The sequence below is a fragment of the Anopheles maculipalpis genome, chromosome 3RL (assembly GCF_943734695.1).
Source record: "Anopheles maculipalpis chromosome 3RL, idAnoMacuDA_375_x, whole genome shotgun sequence".
NCBI lineage: Eukaryota > Metazoa > Arthropoda > Insecta > Diptera > Culicidae > Anopheles > Anopheles maculipalpis.
In genome coordinates, this window is record NC_064872.1 from 2,262,705 (window position 1) to 2,276,371 (window position 13,667).

The following is a 13,667-nucleotide window of genomic DNA, read 5'->3' on the forward strand; positions in this document are numbered from 1 at the left end:
AGGTTTGACGGGAATTTTAATAATGGTCATAAATATGTCACGTCAAGAAATAGATCTCTGGGGACACGCAGAGTTCATCTGGAGTGTAGTGGACTTGTGCCCTCATTTCAACAAGACCTTTCGGCAGCTGGGTAAAAGGGCGCAAGAGTGCAAGGAGTAAAAGAAGGAGAAAGAAGCCCGAAATTTTGAATCGCTGTTTGGTCTCATCGGTGTAAGCTTGGGGGCATTCAAGCGAAATCAATCAATCTCGTGTGCGATGTGAGTCAAAGCATAATAAAGCTATAATTTTCTCAGCATTCTGTTTCGATGTTGGTGAAGGATTAGAAAGCGGATGCCGAAATTATGATGAGGAAATTTAGAGACATTTTGTTTAAAATATATTATTACTATTTGAACGAGAATGCTTTTAGATTCTCGAGACTTGCGGATACATTTAATTGCTAGTTTGAAAAGAAGCCGGAACATGAGGTGGACAAGGACCAGTTCCTGGTGCACTACCATCACAATAAGCTCAGATTTTCGAGAGAAAATATCAACTTTAAGTAAAGTTTAATACGATTTACAGTCCAAACTCTATGATATTCGGTTCATTATTGCAAGAAATTTTCCACACACTAACTAAACCATAAACGACGAATTCGTTTCGTTTCCGCATTTCTGACTCATTTCAGACACAGTGTGCAATTTCCTGCTTCTATTTATTTAAATATGCAAATAACGAATCGAGGAGAACTAAGTTTCATGAAAATTACCACATTTTAGTCGACAACAATTGAGCCCATCGGTGAGAAGGCTTAGAAGCCCTAAAGCTCTCTCCCTCCCGCATCCTGTTCTCACCTGGATCACACGACAACACAACACTAAAACCAACCATTTGTGGAGATGGGTGGAGATTTGTTCGGTAGGAATTATCGAACAGACCTCTAGCCCGTGGCCCATTTGCTGACGGTGGATCGCTCGATTCGCTTCCGGCCTCTTGATTAACCCAGCAGAACTCGCTACTCGTACCGGTAGAGGCCGGATATTTCCTGCACCATGGTTGCCCCATAATTGGTCCGATTTCTGGCACAACGAATCCGCTTCCGGAACGGGTGCTTCGAACGTTCGGACGTCCAGGACGCATAGAGGATGTATCGAATCGAACGAGCGAATGGATAAAACTGATTGTTATTTTTTGCGTTTCCTAGTGCATAGACGGCATCCTCAACCAAATACGAGGGAGTGCAAGGCACGAAACGGAACACGAACGAACGGACGCCCAAACCACATTCAATCCATTAAACGATGCTTCATGACGTTCGGGGTTTATCGTGCGGTTTTTCCCTCGATGCCGTCAGGCGATGCGTCAGGAAACCATTTTCCACTGGCACAACTGCCCTGGGGAGATGGGTGGAAGAGATGTTTTTGATTTTCATCCCCTGGACCGCTGGACGGGCCGCTTTTGCCTTCGCCTGCCCTGCCGCATTATGACAAACACGGTTTGGGAAGGTTGGCATTGGTTTGCGGTCGAGAGGCGAACGTCAAAACAAATCGCCGTTTCTGTTTGTGACTTTGAAACGCACGTGTGCGTTGGGAAGGTTGGGAAGCTTGTGGCTGGAAGCCAGATTGATCTGGCTTATCCATTTTTGTCACCACTCGACACCGTACGACCGGGGTAAGCGACCGACTGACTGAGTGACCGACCGGCCAACAGAACGGCAAGCCAATTCATTGAGGCCGTGCCGGGCAGGTGAGACGTGTTGTTGTTGTGTAAATTAAACAATCTATTTTTACTGCCCGATGCTGTTACACTGATATCGTTTAATATCAGGTGGAAAGGAATTGCAGTGATAGAAGGAAAGTAATTATTTCAAATTGTCGTTTCAAAACACGAACAGCTGTGAAGGAAAATACTGTCCAAATAATTTAAATAGTAAGATGTTGGTTTGTATTTCCACTCTAATTCTTGTTTTATGACCCTGGAAACACGGTACAACTCTCTGAAAAGGGCTTAGTAAGCTTTCTGTAACATTGCATACCTTAAGGCGCAAACATAACTTTTCTCAGAACTGAACAGAGCATGAGAAAGATTAATATTCGCAGTGCAATGAAAGCCTTTAGTATGCGTAAGCTGGCCTCTATTTTCTCACGATAAGTGCCACACACAACCACAAACCCATATTCTATACCACGTGTCCTTGTTGGAGATGAAAGCGTCGTGCCTCATTCATTTTATTTCGGCATTCATTTCGACTAGAACTCAGCAAAATTATCATCCCTGAATGTTCAATATTAGTACTGAAGTCGGAGCTATCATCGTTCGCATCATCGTACCGCTTTGGCCAACAACGCTAAGCGAAGAAAATGTGTTTTTCATTTACCTCTCGAGGATGAATTTCCATTTTTACGCCCTCCCTCCCTGTGTCGAATGCGCTTTTCCGTATCCGTGGGTCATCGTGGTGGCCGCGTAAGTTTCTTTCTAACTCTCGGTCTCTATTTCCTTCTGTCTCGCCTTTCGCTCGTCGTGCCCTTCGTGAGCCTTTTGCCCTTTAAACCCACCCACTCACGCAAAACAGGCGAGTGGAAAAAAATAAAAAGCCGAAACGGAGAGATGAAAAAAAAAAACGGTTCGAACCGTCTGGTTTCCCGCGGGAAGAATAAATGCTTGTCATTATTTTTAATATCGGACCGAAAATTGAAATTTTCCTTCGATCAATCTTCTGGTGAGAGGGAAACTGAGGCATTGTGGCGGGTGGTCGCGAACGCTTATGGTGTTTTGGTGCGTGGGATTGAGACGTTGAAATGAAAACCTTCATCACGCTGTGCTAGAGGTGGATGTGCTTTTCTTTAGGCTCTTTTTTTTTGGTTCCGGTCGGCACGAAGGACGGTGGTTGTTGTTGTAGGCTGCGCTTGTTTGTATGCAGCCAAATGGAGGGCGGCAAGCGAAAATATGCAAAGAGCAGCATATTTGAGCCACTTAGGGCGAGCGGAAATAAAACTGCTGCTCCTATAGACAAATCATCATGAGCATCATCATGGCGATCATTCAGCAGCATCAGGAATCAGGCAATCGTGCGTAACGGGGGGAAAGGATTGAGATGAAAATTGGATAGGCGAGCTGACGGTTGAGTCGACTATCGGAAGGATTCGACCAACATTAGAGGATAAAGTCGTTACGCATTTTTGGCTTGTGTAAAGTAGACTGGTGTTGTTGGTTTTGTTTTTATTGCCCTTTTTTCGAATAGGAAAACAGAGCTAGAGAGCTTTAACGGTCGTTCGAGAAGAAGGAAAATTATTGTGTTTCCTTTAAGAAAAGAAGGTGCGTGGGATTTGTTTGCCTTTTCTAGCAGTTTCTGAAGGAAAAAGCGGTTTGAAAAGACACCAAAACTAGGCTAATATGAAGGAGAAGTGTGAAAAAATATTTGAGAAAAGCACTTTGCAGGACAATCATTCGTAAAATTTTAATATTTTCTCATTCTTTAAATTTTTCTTCTATTACATTCGAGAGAACCAATAGGGGGGAAAATAAAAGAAAATGATTTAAAAACATTTTTCTTAAGAATATAATAACATGCTTCAATTTAAAGTATGAAAATGTTTCCTCGTCTATCGTGTTTTATGAATATTCTTCTGAATTTTGCATCACTTCTAAGAGCTTGTTGGACGTTGGACGCCGGTGTAAGTGTAAAGTACCGAAACAAGCCTTCATTTGAATAATTAAAATGTTATTTCGTTATCAATCGTTTCACATGAAAATTCTTCAAATAAATGTGCTCATTTTGTGGAATTTGTTAAACTTCTGCCAACATATGCAGAGGGCAAGTTCAAGCTAACAAATTATTTTGTGTCGGACATATTTCTTCCAACCATCATATGTTAAGGTCAGGCATATGTTGATTGAATTCAGAACCGTTCGAAGTAAGAAAAAACCGTTTGAAGCAATGAATTGTGAATACCCGGCATGATATGTTACCCACTTCTATGCTCTGTAACTTTCTCAAAAATATGTTACTAGTACACACAGAAATAAGATAAAGTGTGTGCGTGGCAATGGTTTGGCCGGTTGGTTGGGGGAACTTCTGGAAAGTTACTTCTCTGCAGCGTTGCAACTCTGTTCAAACAGTTGAACAAACCACTTGCCACACCAGAAAACACGTGCCACGCAACCCGTTCTAAAGCAGCAAACGGAAAAGAGACAAAAAAGTGACAATAAAATCTTAAAGCGTCCTTTCTTTCACCCTTTTTATGCACCACCAACCCCCCCCCCCCCCCCCCACCCTTTGATAATGATCTTGGCCGGAAGCTCGGCAAGATCCAAGTTGATGTTTGCTTGCACACGAACCTTGGTTACAATGTTAGCGCCATTGTTTGGAGCACTTTGGCAGATCATAAAGTTTGTGCCGTTTATTGCCAAATTGCTTGGTGGAGGAGAGTTTTCGTACGGATGCGGGAAGGAGCAGGAAGTACGTGCGCGTGTAAAGGGAGAACCGTAAATATTTTTCGCATTTCATCATTCTAGTGGCCTTGAGAGATGATTTCCTTTATAACATTTCAATGTTTTAATTTGTTCTTTGTAACTGATAAATTGTTTTCTAAAACAAACGAAATTTTATGTATTTTGTTTTAATATTCGTTCAGGTGATTTTTAATAAAAGAAGTTTAATTAGTCCACATAAAAAACAGCCATTAAATAGATTTCTAACAGTCGATTTGTATGATTTAAGCGTTGAAAAGACACATAACCTCAAAAAAGTAATACTTCGGGACCAACTTCGGAGAGCTCCACACACAAAAAAAGGCGCTCAACCTCAAACAAACCACACGCCAACGTACTCCAGCTTCGAGTTCACGAGGCCACCGAGCTCCGCGGCATCGTTAACAATTACGATTACGTGTGTTATCATGCTATCTGTTTGGCTAATAAGATTAAATTTAATGTAATCTCACCTAATCCTTTTTTCTCTTCCGCCGACGACGCAAGCCGCATGTCGTCGGCTTGCGTGTGTGTGTGTGTTCCAGAAATGGGGAGAATGGCGAGAAAACAGAAGGTTCTAATTATTTTCTCCACCCTCGCAGTGTTCTCACTTTAGCTCCAGAGTGTGGTAGGTTCACAGGTGGGAAACACACGACCTACACGTACAAGTGTGATTGTCTGATTGTTCACGAGATAAAGTGCTCGAGGACTTATGGAGGATAGGACAATCCATGTCCAGGATTGTGGTCACGGACACGTCCTTTCAGAAGTTTCTTTGGGTGTAGCTGGAGTTGTGTGGTTTTGTTGGAAGTCGGGACATTCGTTAAGTTAGGTGGGCTCATTTGATTGGCGTAAAGAATAAAGGGACATCAGCATCAGCTTAAGGACAGCCGGTAATGAGCATTCGTTTATGTAGGTTGGAAGGATATCCTAACCATCCATCGACGTGTGCTTGAGTGTCTCCCTTACGATAATCGGTTTGACGAGTGCGGTTCCAGCGCAAAGCCCTTCGGAGAAGTTTCAACTCCGTTCGGGTCCTTTGCCTTTTTTATCCAGGCCTCCAAATACAATCATCTCGTGCTCGTTGTGAAACTGGGAACCCCGACCGTTTCGCATCTGCATTTATAAAACATAAATTTATCTGCATTTAAAACAAAACCCGCCCCGTACGCTAGCTGGCCGGTGTTCGAGGCAAGTCGAAAGAAGGCTTCTTGCTGGGCATTGCTGTTGCTGACCGAGCAACCAGGACGGCCGTGGTGGACGGCTGGCTGGAAAGACATTATAAAAATCTTTCCAATGTGTGTGGCCGGCGCCACATTGTCTAACGTTGGGACGCCTCGATAGCTTAAGAGTCCCCCCCCCCCCCCCCCCATTCTAGGCTGGTTGGCTCTTTCTCTCTCGCTTCGTTTCTCCAAAAATCATGACAAGAAATTGTACCGTTTCGGTTGATGATCTTCGGGGTGTATGTAAATCCTTTATTTATACAACATTTAGTCGAAATTGGTGCACTTATTGTTATTGTGATCAAATCATACCGTGTCCTACAGCATACGTAGACTGGTGTGAGTATGTGTGTACGTCCGGCTAGACTGGTCCACACAAGCTGGGACACTGTTTTTTTTTTGTTTCGGGGGCCAATGCGTGTTGTGGCGCTTATCGAGTGGAAATTGAAATGATTACTACCGCCCAGCTGACGGGGACCGATTTCACACTCACCCAAAACTGGGTGACTGGAGAGAGGCTGGCACCCAGAGAGAGAACTGAAGAACGAAGAGTTTTATGGATCGGATTAATTGTCCCGCGGGAGTAGCAGATGTGGTGGAGGACGGTTTACGGAAGTTGCACTTCGTTCATTGGAAGGCCACGTGCTCCTAAGCCGGTTATCTTCAGTACGGCTCCAGCTGGTGGTTCTTGTGGGATGGAAATCTCTTTGGAGGCCGTCGTAGCGAACAAGACATCTAGATTAGGGCCACCGAACGCGACAGATGTTACCTGAGCGACCGGTAACGCTATCTCCTGAACTATTTTGGCTGATCTGAAGGAAAGAAAAATTAATTAGTAACATTTTTGCAACACTAGATGCTTATTGATTGTCTTGAAGCATTCCCAATGGCAAGATTAGACGAATCTACAACATAACGCCACGCCATAAACACGTCAAAGAAGCGGCGCTAAAGTACTTTAAACTCATACACTTACTCCGGATTTATCTTGATGATTTTCGAACCAGCAAACACGGCAACGTACAGGTTGCCCTCGGCATCGCTCGTCATCCCGTCCGCAATGAATTCCGTCGCTGCCTCGTCATCCTTCAGCTTTATCAGCACCGTCTCCCCACCTAGAAACATCACGAGGGCAGGGGGAGTTGATAAGACGAACACACAGCGTCAAGGGGTCTCTCCCACTCACCCAGATTGCCTTCCGCGTCCACCGTGTACGCTTTGATGTCGAACGCAAACGAATCGATGTAGTAGAGCTTGTCGGGCTGCCGCGCACTCCAGGTCAACCCGTTCGAGATGTGTACCTTGCTCTTGAGCGGCACCATTTGCCCGCGGCCGGCATCGAAGCGGTAAAACTTACCGTCGTCCATCTCGAAATAGTTCCGCGAGTCCTCGGCCAGCATGGTGCCCGCGTACAGCCGACCCTGTCCATCCGCTTTACCATCGTTGAACCGGTGATCGGCTTCCTCTTCGCCCAGGTCAGTGAGCACTTTAGTGATCGTGGCTGTCGTGGCCAACCCATCCCATGCCACCAGCAACAATCGTGTTCCACTGCCCACCACAAATTCTCCTTTGCGTCCACTCACCGGAATGACGAATGAGGCATACGTGCTACCCTCTGGACGGATGCAGTAGGAAAGGGCGTGAGAATGTTAGGAATCTTTAGACAAAGAATTTGTGGAGGAAGTAATCTTACCGAGCTTTGCAGTGTAGGTTTGGTTTGCCCTCCAATCGTACCGATGCAATGTGCTGCTGAGTATGCAAACGTAGTACAGGCTCTGTGATTCCACGTCCCAGTGTGGGGCTTCGCCGAGCTGAAGGAACGGGCCTGGCAAAACTTCAACCTTTACGTCTGCCATTGTTGAGAGCGGTGAATTGAGTAATGGTAAAGTTTGGGGCTAACATATCAACAGTAGCTTTTAGGTTCAATTGATAGCTTATCGGCGATAGAGAAGCTGAGCAGGGAGAGATAGCGTAAAATAGCATTTTAATCATAAATATAGCCGATAGGCGATTGGTGACGAAAATTGAAATCTTAGATAAAGCAGAGCCAATGTTGTATAATCGATTGAGAAGGTACACTGGATAATCTTATCTGAATCTAGGCTAATTATACCTTAAGTGGAGTTAAAATCAGAGTTGTTTGCGGCTTATTATTCTACACCATTTATTGTTATCGAGTACTTTTACGTAAAGTTCTCTGTCGAGGATTACAATATTCAAGTTTTTCCCCTAAACACGAAAGCCTGGAACTAAAGAGAAACCAATTATGATTGCATGACTTTCATATTGATTCTGTAAACACCATAAACTGATTGCTTCAATCATTTTCCCCTATCGATACGACTATGAATAATCGAACGGTTTGTATTTGCATTCCGAAATAGGAAATTTAAATTTCCACGAACTTCAAACTGCACTACGCACCGCTCGAACACTTGTTGTAAGCTTTACGGCACTTTCAGATGTCATACTTGTACCCACACACGCACACACACACACACAAATACTCTCACAGCCAGTTTGCCATCTGATAGCTAATCAATATCGGGCGCCCCGAGCCATGCTAATAACGCGTCGAATGCTAATAGACTTATCAAATAACAAACAAATAAGCGAACCGAGGGACCTTATCGGATTGTTGGTCGCATAACGTGTCTCGGGCGGGCTGGGCCAAATGCTTCGTTCTATAAAATACCGTCCCGGCCGAGCTTCGAGCGAACAGTTGCGAAACCGAAATGGCCGAAAGCTATCGTGTGGAAACGATACCGCCCTACACGGTGTTGGGCGAAGGTCCTCATTGGGACTTGGACCGGCAGAGTCTGTACTACGTGAGTCTATGGGATGCGTTGATCTACCGGTTCGACTATCGGGAGGGTAGAGTGTACAGTGCTTCGATTGGTGAGTGAGCAAACGGGATGACCTCGTGGGAGGCATTCCCATTCCGGAAGCTCTTTTATGACATTCGTGTGGTTCTCATTTTCTGGCGTGGACAGATGGCATCCGATTCGCAACGTTTATCGTCCCGCTGACGGATAAGTCGGATTGTTTCGTCATCGGTGACACGCTACGGTTGCTGGTGATACGTTGGGACGGAAAGTCGCCCAAGGCGTCCATCGTGCGGGAGCTGGCAAGCCTGGGGCCGGAGCACGTGAACAATCGGTTTAACGATGGAAAGGTTGATCCCTGGGGAAGGCTTTACGTGGGTTCGATGTTGAACGAGTCGGCCGGCAGTCCGTTTGAGAAGGCAACTGGATCGTTGTGGCGCTACTGTGACCGTACCGGGACATTGGTCGAGCAGGATCGCAACATGTACATCTCGAACGGATTGGCCTGGAATCGGGAGACGAACAAGTTTTACTTCGTCGATTCAGGTGCGAATCACATCAAGGAGTACGACATCGATCTGGACGGCAATTTAAGTAAGTGATGGTGTGCGAGTGGTGTAGGTTCGATGCGCGATGGGCGAAGTTTAATGGGATTGGTTTGTTTTGGGTAGCAAACGCCAGGATTTGGTTCGACTTCAAAGTGGATGGCAAAGATCCAGGTTATTTCGGCGATGGCATGACAATCGATAGTGAGGGCAACCTGTACGTGGCATGCTTTAATGGTTTCAAAGTGCTCAAAATCTCCCCAGAGTATGTGGTTTCCAACATTCAATGGTTTATTTAAAACTACATCTAATCGGTGATATTGTTTACCTTCATTGTAGTAAAAAGATCCTTCAAGAAATTAAGATCCCAGCGAAACAGGTTACCTCAGTGGCGTTTGGTGGACCGAAATTGGATGAGCTGTTCGTGACGACTGCGGCTAAAAACTTTTTTGGACCTCAGCAAGACCCAGCCGGTGCTGTTTTCAGAGTGACAGGACTAGCTGCGAAGGGACTAGCGATGAATGCGATCATTTTGAAGGAGTAACATTAAAGAAGAGTATAAATTCATTTAAAAAGTTAGACCCAACCAACTGATTGTAATGTTTAATAACGCTTTTTACTTCCATCTGCTTGTTTTGATCAAAAATTTAAAAATGAACTTGAGCTCCTCAATTATATTAAAATGATTTTTCCCATTAAGACAACTTCCAATGAACATTTTGTTTTCTGAGCCCATGAACAAACGAAATCTCTTCATTTTGTTGTACATAATTGGACTTAAAGTAAAACAAGCCGCCAAACAAGTATTTGTCGACAAAGCGACCGGTGCGTCATTTAATAGTGCTATTTTTATTTAAATTAAACCCCTTTATGAGTCTAGTTTCTGCGTAAAGTCTACCCTACCCGGTTTACCCGAAGCGCTACAAACGGCCAAAGCACTTTCAAGAATTCAAACAACTTCCCGCCAGCGTAAAGAGATTTGCTTTGTTTGATCTGTGTCCTGTGACAAACGCTTCCCGGGCGCCTTCCTTCCCGTTCCAAAATGCAAACAGCATAATTTTCTCGCGGAAAATGGAAAACTTGCAAAACACCCCTTTTTTCCTGTTCCGAGACGTCGAGCGCGCGCTTTCAAACTGGATCTTGTACCATTTGGGTTGCAGACAGTGATAATGAATAAGAAATATTTTAGATGATTTATGAGGAGTCAGAGTCAAAGTCAGCGATGGGCGAGGGGGACAAAAACCTGGACTGTCAACTTCTACCGGCGAGGACAGTAAGACTGGGCTTTCCTTGGCCGTTTCAGCCGTTAAGCTGATTTTCTAATGAAGCGTGACATTGGACAGAGCAGTCTAGGCCGTGAAAATTGGAAGAGAATATTTAATTACTCGCTGGCCATTTGAGGCTCACTCCAGGCTCAGGCCAGGTTGAAAAAAGGGGCAGCTTAGAGTTGTTTAAAGTTGTTTAGTTACCCTTTTATCTTGATATGCATACAGTTGGAAGCTTCTATTTACCTTTAAACAAAACGATCATGCAAAATAAACTGGGCCGTTGGAATCATCCCAAGTCACACACACAATCACACACATACACTCGAACGCGGAAGCGTAAAGTAATTGACCCTTTCTCGTCGCACTCGTCGGTTGGACAGGATCAGGTCGGTCATGCGGTCGCTATGAATCATGCACACGGTGGAAAGTCTGTGCGGTCATTTGTCGAGGCGAGATGTCCAACCGTTTCGGTTTGTTCGGCCGTCGACGTTGGACAAATATTTGCCATTCAGTTGACTTTTTGCGTGCATGATTTACTGCGAACCGCGCTCGCACAGTTGCACCAACCTTTACTCGCTAAGTCCGGTCGCTGCTGAGTAGTTTCGCCGTTGATTTATGGTTCGGAAGAAACTTATAAGCTTAGCTTGAGCTAAATGTTTTCCCTCCGAACCGTGTTTCACCCGATCAACTTTCCCTTCCTTCTGACAGATCTTCACCAAGACTCGGATGCAAGTCTGGGGATGATACATTCTGCACCGGGAGCGAAGGTCGCCCGATTCCAATTCACTTTAATGGGCACTGCTGCTGTAGTAACAAGCGACTTTTTTGTCCACCCAAAAAAAAAGCTACCTTTAGTTGCCAGCTTCCTTACTTTGGCGTTCTCCTTCTTTCCTCCTCATCCCGGTAGAGTAAAATCAGTGGGAAATCTGTCAGCGTTGCATTACTTTCTCAGTGTAGCGTGCAAGTGTTATGTGACTTTTTTCCCTCTTCTGCACACTCCTCTTATCCTTTTCAGTCGATCAGAGAATTGGATGTAGTTAGCAGCTGTAGTAGTAGTGGTAGCAGAAGCCGTAGTTGGTGTACAGGAATGGGCACTTTGTGCGCCCTTTATTCCATGCATCGGGGCTCCTTTTTGACATCTACTGGCGATCTCAAGTAGATATACTTTGTTACGAAGCCAACATGAATGAATGCTGTATTGTGTGGTTTTCCATCGCTTTTTTTCTTCTATTGAGTCTTGTTATTTCTTTCTGTGGTTTCGTCTTTCTATGTACATTGGCACGTGAATTGATTATGAGTGGCTTTACAATAGAATTACTTAAAAGTTATTCGATAGGAGTGGACGATGAATAGACGATACATTCATAATGCTATGCGGCAGTAATTGAAATCAATGGCTTTGATCGATGATTTTTCACTCAGCTTAAATATTTAAAGGTTACATTTTGAGAGCTTTTAATAAGAAAAATTATGGGAACCAACGAAAACCATGGAGGAAAATGATAGTCAGTAGCTATAAAGAAATAAGAAAAATTTAAATAAGGTTTATAATTTGAAGTTAAATACAAGAAAATCGGTTTGATTTGATTTTCTCCTAATGTTGAATTATTGCAGATATTCAGCATGATTTTAGGTAAATTAGAAATAAAAATAGTCAAGATTATATTGACGGAAGGAAATAAATAGGAAAGTTCTTGCGGAAAAGATAAATTTAGTTTAATCCTTAATCACCGCAATTTTAATAAGGTTTTTATTTTATTGCTTTAAAGCATATAATTTACCACCACTACGAGTTTTTTCAATATAAATTTGTGTTAATAGCGCCTTAGCCTAAGTTGACGGATTTAAAAATATTTGTCAATAGGGTTGCTTTCAACAAGAAACAGAATGAACCTTCACGATGCGATATTTGACAGAAAGTACTAGAATATTGCTGTTTTACATGTGTTCTAAGCCTTAAACCATCTTTAGACTAGGGAAATGAAAAATGGGCTCCGATTATTATCATCCCACCACTTTGGACGAATTTCCGATACATCATTTAATAAACCAACAACAACTTCCGGTGAACAAATCACCCCCGGAAAACAAACAAAAAATGTATCGTTTGGCCGGTGGATGCTTCCTTAGCTCCTTCACGTCATGCCCCGATAAGATCATGATTGACTTAAGTACTGTGGTATTAGCGAGGTGATAAATTTTCCACAGCAAATTACCATTTCCGAGCACGTAATTGATCGCTTTATAACGCATCATGCCTCCCAACCCTGGCTCCAGCGAGAAGATTTTCCAACAACATAACACCAAACTAAGTAATGCAGCATCCGTTACTGTTTTCTGTCAAGTGCTCCCGATGGAACAAAAAAAGAGTGTTGGAGTGTAAGTGTGTGTGTGTGTGTGTTTATCTTTTTAATCTCATCACATCGCGTTCGCCTGACAATCGGGTGTCTTGTCCGCGTGACGGTGTGTCGTCGTCAGTGTGCTCATCATCATCAGCAGTAGCAGCAGCCTCACTGAAGTCGGGATGCTTTAGCTGCCATTTTCCGGAACGGAAGCTGCCCTTTCCTCCTTGCCTTTCCCTTTCTTTCTCCGAGGGGGTGGAAATGAATGATGAAAGTTGCCTTCATTGAAGGTTATTATTCATTTTTCACCATTTTTCTCCTCCATGGGCGGTGGACTGGTGAACGGGAATAGAGCGGAAAAACAAAAGAAGAAGATTATGGGTTTGAGCAGCATAAAACTCAAGACAGTCTCTTTGGGTTGGGGCTTGAGCTCCCCCTCTGTGCGTGTGTGTGTATGTCCGTCCTGGCGAGAGGGAAGATCTTTGTTGTGCAATGGATGAGCTTTGTAAAATTTATGTTGTAAACAGTTATATCTTATTACGTGTAAATTATTTATAAGCTGTAGCCACATTAGGGAAACAGACGCTTCATTGACTCAAGTGGCGAGTACATTAAAGTGGAGCGTGGAGGCAAAAAAGGGGATCCCTTTCGTTCGTTGGGAAGGATCTTGACGGGTGGGAGGCTCATCAATCTGATCGTTGTACATTACTGAAGTGATAAAGAGTGCAAGCTTATGTAGAATGTCGTGAAACGGGTGGTTTTGGAGGACGATTGTTTTGTTGAGAATGTCCCTTGGAGGGAATTGCTTGATTCTTTCTTGTTCTTAATTATACTGCAGCAAACGGTTTTGTTTCATTTGAAATTTGCATTAACGAATTCATAACGATGGAAAATGGAATTGGATTATATTTTGTAAAGAGAAGCTTAAGCTTATAGCCTAATATATACTTATGTTTAGCACTGTAGAGTAACATTTATTAGTTTGAATATGTGTTTTTGGTCATCTCTCTT

The 13,667-nt window shown here is 43.7% G+C and overlaps 2 protein-coding genes across 2 annotated transcripts; one reads left to right on the top strand and one right to left on the bottom strand.

The window, feature by feature from the left end:
- Window positions 1-6,283: 6,283 nt before the first annotated feature.
- LOC126565098 (regucalcin-like) lies at window positions 6,284-7,614 on the bottom strand. The gene is made up of 4 exons (XM_050222236.1): window positions 7,370-7,614; window positions 6,863-7,291; window positions 6,653-6,791; window positions 6,284-6,488 (listed from the first exon to the last, which is right to left on the bottom strand). Exons 1-4 carry the CDS (start codon window positions 7,530-7,532, stop codon window positions 6,284-6,286), a joined length of 936 nt encoding a protein of 311 aa, XP_050078193.1. The 5' UTR covers window positions 7,533-7,614.
- Window positions 7,615-8,411: 797 nt separating this feature from the next.
- On the top strand, window positions 8,412-9,593 carry LOC126565099 (regucalcin-like). The gene is made up of 4 exons (XM_050222237.1): window positions 8,412-8,574; window positions 8,670-9,095; window positions 9,173-9,311; window positions 9,386-9,593. The coding sequence occupies exons 1-4, from the start codon at window positions 8,412-8,414 to the stop codon at window positions 9,588-9,590; spliced, it is 933 nt and encodes a 310-aa protein (XP_050078194.1). The 3' UTR covers window positions 9,591-9,593.
- Window positions 9,594-13,667: the final 4,074 nt, after the last annotated feature.

Bases quoted from the DNA above. Each gene is read 5' to 3' on its own strand.
- LOC126565098 (XM_050222236.1), bottom strand. From the start codon at position 7,532: ATGGCAGACGTAAAGGTTGAAGTTTTGCCAGGCCCGTTCCTTCAGCTC. The intron at 6,792-6,862 runs GTGAGTGGGAGA...TGATGTTTCTAG, and splicing joins GGACGCGGAAGGCAATCTGG to GTGGGGAGACGGTGCTGATA. The intron at 6,489-6,652 runs GTAAGTGTATGA...TCTTTCCTTCAG, and splicing joins ATCATCAAGATAAATCCGGA to ATCAGCCAAAATAGTTCAGG.
- LOC126565099 (XM_050222237.1), top strand. From the start codon at position 8,412: ATGGCCGAAAGCTATCGTGTGGAAACGATACCGCCCTACACGGTGTTG. The intron at 8,575-8,669 runs GTGAGTGAGCAA...TGGCGTGGACAG, and splicing joins AGTGTACAGTGCTTCGATTG to ATGGCATCCGATTCGCAACG. The intron at 9,096-9,172 runs GTAAGTGATGGT...TGTTTTGGGTAG, and splicing joins CGATCTGGACGGCAATTTAA to CAAACGCCAGGATTTGGTTC.